This window comes from Temnothorax americanus, unplaced genomic scaffold, assembly GCF_048541705.1.
Source record: "Temnothorax americanus isolate GAGA-0224 unplaced genomic scaffold, ASM4854170v1 Scaffold86, whole genome shotgun sequence".
In the NCBI taxonomy this organism is placed as follows: Eukaryota; Metazoa; Arthropoda; class Insecta; order Hymenoptera; family Formicidae; genus Temnothorax; species Temnothorax americanus.
The window spans coordinates 6090-11196 of NW_027509809.1; the positions used below are offsets into that span (position 1 = coordinate 6090).

The 5107-nt window shown below is 39.4% G+C and overlaps 1 protein-coding gene across 1 annotated transcript; it reads left to right on the forward strand.

Annotated features, from left to right (window-relative positions):
• The first annotated feature begins 1586 nt into the window (after positions 1-1586).
• Positions 1587-2371, forward strand: LOC143907681 (uncharacterized). Its single transcript, XM_077424565.1, has 2 exons — positions 1587-1702; positions 1801-2371. Exons 1-2 carry the CDS (start codon positions 1587-1589, stop codon positions 2369-2371), a joined length of 687 nt encoding a protein of 228 aa, XP_077280691.1.
• Positions 2372-5107: the final 2736 nt, after the last annotated feature.

Genomic DNA, 5107 nt, shown 5'->3' on the forward strand with positions numbered 1-5107 from the left:
CGACGACGACGACGACGACGACGACGACGACGACGACGACGACGACGACGACGACGACGACGACGACGACGACGACGACGACGACGACGACGACGACGACGACGACGACGACGACGACGACGACGACGACGACGACGACGACGACGACGACGACGACGACGACGACGACGACGACGACGACGACGACGACGACGACGACGACGACGACGACGACGACGACGACGACGACGACGACGACGACGACGACGACGACGACGACGACGACGACGACGACGACGACGACGACGACGACGACGACGACGACGACGACGACGACGACGACGACGACGACGACGACGACGACGACGACGACGACGACGACGACGACGACGACGACGACGACGACGACGACGACGACGACGACGACGACGACGACGACGACGACGACGACGACGACGACGACGACGACGACGACGACGACGACGACGACGACGACGACGACGACGACGACGACGACGACGACGACGACGACGACGACGACGACGACGACGACGACGACGACGACGACGACGACGACGACGACGACGACGACGACGACGACGACGACGACGACGACGACGACGACGACGACGACGACGACGACGACGACGACGACGACGACGACGACGACGACGACGACGACGACGACGACGACGACGACGACGACGACGACGACGACGACGACGACGACGACGACGACGACGACGACGACGACGACGACGACGACGACTAAATATTCTAGATGCTACCAATACTATGCGATGTGGAAAACACGTTAAGAATTGCGCGTTGCAAAATGTATTAAAAATATTTAACTGGTGGTCGAAACGCCAGAAAGAATATCTGCGTTCGTACGGTGTGCTAGATGCCGTGAAACTTACTGTTTCCCTTGCTTTTACGATGAATATCATCCTGGTTCGTGCAATATTGACGTGTAAAACGACTGTATACAATATATTTTAAACTATATATTTCATATCATATAATTCATTTTTAAAAATTAAACAATATTTTTATTAATATCATTTTTGCGCTGTATTTTCTCGCAATTTTCAAAAATATAAAACCATTTTATTTCCTACCTGACGTTTTTTATTTTTGTACCAATATTCAAAATAAGAAGGTGTAAATTTTTCATTGAAAACAAAATTGAAAACGATTAAATATTAATTAACATGGATTTGATAAATTTTACATTAAAATTAAAATTCTGTGTACATAGCGCGCTCGGAATTCTTCAAAGTCGATTTTCTCGAGTTTTTCTGAAAAGCGCGCCTTAATACTTTGGGAAATTGATGTCCAAATGATAACTCTCAAATACAGTAAGTACGAAAAAAAAAAACAAAAATCCGTTAGCCTGAAGGTCTCCTTGTTAATAAAAAAAACATCTTACCTTAATCCCCTCTCCTAAATTTCAGAGCGCTAATTGGGCGTTCCAGAAACATTAAATTCCCCCTCCTTCATCATAGTTTTGTAAGTTGCCGCGTATATTCGATTAATTTTATACGACTAGTCTCGTATCGACTGCTTGTGCGAACGGTGTTCACTTCTCATAACCGAGAGAAAGAATGTATTCCGCTGAAGGAAGCAACGGCGGTAACAGCAGTGGTAGTAGACGTATGAATTATTACGTACCGATTCACGATGATGATGAAACTCCATCGTACGAGAACAAGTGTAACAAGTAAGTTTTTTCGTTTTTTTCTTAAATTATAAAGTTTTATTTTTTTTTAAATTGCAAATTATAAATAGTATTATTTTTTATTACTAATTCCATTATTTTTACAGCATTTTGTTGAAGCGTCGCGCGGTTCGTATACTCAGTAGACGATACGCGTTGACGGCTACGGGATACAAATTTCTTGAAGTTGGCGTTAACGTGGGTCCACCGAGTTACGTGGAGATCGCCGTAGGAGATCATCGAGGAACGGAATTGATACTGTCCCTCGAAACGTGGAAGGGATTCTACGAACAACAACGGAACATTCTGAATTTCATTCGATCCTGTAAAGATACCTGTGATTTTATAAGCGTTGGACCGCTAACATTGAGAATTGGTACGATTAACGGTGTCAAACTCGTACGTCTCGAGTCTTTAAACGTACGCTTAACGATGATCGAATCGACGTTACACCGTATGCTCAATCTTGATCTGTGCATCGACGCGATGTTTCATCGATTGAACAGAATTGTCGAAACGGTCGATGTCAAGTTCACGCAATTCTCCAAAATCGCGTCCACTGTAACGAATCCTACGCAAGTATTGAATGTAATACGCGATAGCGATGCCTTCGATAAACATCAGCTCATCGATTGTGAGCTTGCAGCTTTATTTTTTAGTGCGCTACCGTAGTACGTAAAAACAAAAAATATGTAAAAGAAGAAGAAGAAAAAAATGTATTTTTTAAAATATAAATCATGACTTAATTTCTTCACACGCAATTTTATTCGAGCAGTATATGCGACGTTCGACTCGAACCACTCGAGCCACTTGGATATATCGTAAACTATGAAGCCATGCTCCGGCGACGCTCGCCTATGTGGTGTCGATGCTCCAACGAATCCTTTCTTGTTATTGTAACGCTAAATATATTTTATCTTAATTACTTCTCTGGTTCAGTCCCCTGCAGTCAGTTAAGTCAGTCACTAGTCAGTCAGTCAGTAGTGTCAAAACGTTTGCAAGTAGAGCAAAGAGCACTGTGTAAGAATAAGAAATGGACCGAGAAGAAATGGATCAAGAAGAAATGGAAGAAGAAATGGAACGAAGATATCATAGAATCGAAGATTGCATAAAAATTGTTTACCCCGCAGTAGGAGTATGTATACTTAATACCGTTGCGTGCGTGTCGCCCGGTATGCTTTTCGAACTCCAAGCTGAAGCGTGCAGCGAGCAGTCTTTTAATAAACGATCGTCGTTATTTTCACGAGTGCGCGAGTGTGAATAAGTGTCTGAGAAAGTCACGGACTAACCTCTATTAAGCTGGACCCCCCACCAGCGCAAATCAAGTTCGCACTAGGTCAAAAATTTAGTGCTATTTAGGTGGTAATTAAGTGTCTTAGTCCGAATTTTGGTGCTCAAACCGTTCAGCAGGAAATCGCGTAAAAAATGGGGGGTCCAGCTTGCCATAAAGCTGGGACCTCCCCATATCAGAAAATGGTCCTACAAAGAAGATAAGTACACTATAATTAAGTGCTAATTAAGTGCTAATTAAGTGCTTAAAAAAACGATAAAATATTGATATATATATAGATTATAACATTTATTTAAATATATTATACCACTATATATATTGAACACAGTACCGTCGCGGTCGACACAAACACTTAAAAAGATTGCTGCATGAATATATTCGTTACTAAAATGATCGAAAACGTATATTTCCTAAATCTGAGTTCATTGCTAACAGTAAAACAATTACAATAATTAACTTAGACCAGCCGTTGGTGCTGAGCACTAAGTTCCGTCATCTGATCGTCTACGAATTAGTTGCTCGCATGATAGTATTAAAATAATTCTCAGACATTGTACTTTAAAAGAATTACACGATTCGAATTTAGTGTTAGTTGCTTAGTGTTGAAATTAATTAATTAATCAATAGAGCGCGCGCTTCGCGGATAAACTAATTAATTTCAACGCTATACAAGTAGCACTAAATTTGAGTCGTGTTACTTTCTTAAAGTACAATGTCTCAGGATTATTTTGGGATAATCATGCAAGCACCTAATTCTTTGACGATTCTGTAACGAACTTTAGAGCGCGGCGCGCGTGCTCCATGGATAAATTAATTAATTTCAACGCTATACAGCTAGCACTAAATTTGAATTGTAATATTTTCTTAAAGTACAATGTCTCAGAATTATTTTGGGACCATAATCACGCGAGCACCTAATTCTTTGACGATTCTGTAACGAGTTATAAAGCGCTCCGCGCGCGCTCCATGGGTGAATTAATTGATTTCAACCCTTTGCAGCTAGCACTAAATTCAAATCGTGATATTTTCTTAAAGTACAATGTCTCAGGATTATTTTAAGACTATTGTTACGCTCGTCGAGTAAGCTCGCCGCCGTAACACTATCGCGCACTCCACACTCGCGCACGTATTTCGCGGAACTCGCAAAAGGAAAGAAAACTCAAAAGAACTTAAGAAATGCGTTTATTCCAAGCTCGTAAAACAGAACGCGTGCGGATTCCAAAAATCCGCCAGACAGAAAATCAATAAATCCATCAACAAACTCCTGTTGTCAAGGAGCGCGCTTCACAGCTTTCCGCGACTTCTCTACTCAGTGTCCAGCACGGGCGTAACACTATAATCACAAAGAATTACAGAGGTAACAGTACAAAATACAAATATTTTATTAAAATATTTAATCCAACGAGGGAATACAATTTGTATTTAAATATAAAGTTTATATATCTATTTTTCAATAGAATAAAAGATTTAATCACAAAGAATTACAGAGGTAACAGTACAAAATAAAAATATTTTATTAAAATACATAAATTTTTCTTGTAAAGAAACTTGGCGCTGTTAAACCTCGAAATTTTAAATAAATAAGGACAACAATAAATAAAAATAATTCAGAGAAGAATGCGATGGGAGTAATATTAAATGATTTTCAGCGTGGATGTGGGAGTGAATGATATGGGTTTGCGTGACGACGCGGACGGCGGATAATGCAGCTTATAATTAAGTATAGAATAAGTTTATTTATTTATTTAAAATTTCGAGGTCTAACAGAGCCAAGTTTTTTTACAAGAAAAATTTATGTATTTTAATAAAATATTTTTATTTTGTACTGTTACCTCTGTAATTCTTTGTGATTAAATCTTTTATTCTATTGAAAAATACATATATAAACTTTATATTTAAATAAAAATTGTATTCCCTCGTTGGATTAAATATTTTAATAAAATATTTGTATTTTGTACTGTTACCTCTGTAATTCTTTGTGACCATTAAAAAATACACATGTAAACTTTGTATTTAAATATCTTGTATTCCCTTGTTAAATTTAAATAAAATTTTTTAATCTTATAAAATTGTTATCATACATTCTTTTCTAATTGACACAATGTAAAGATTTTTCA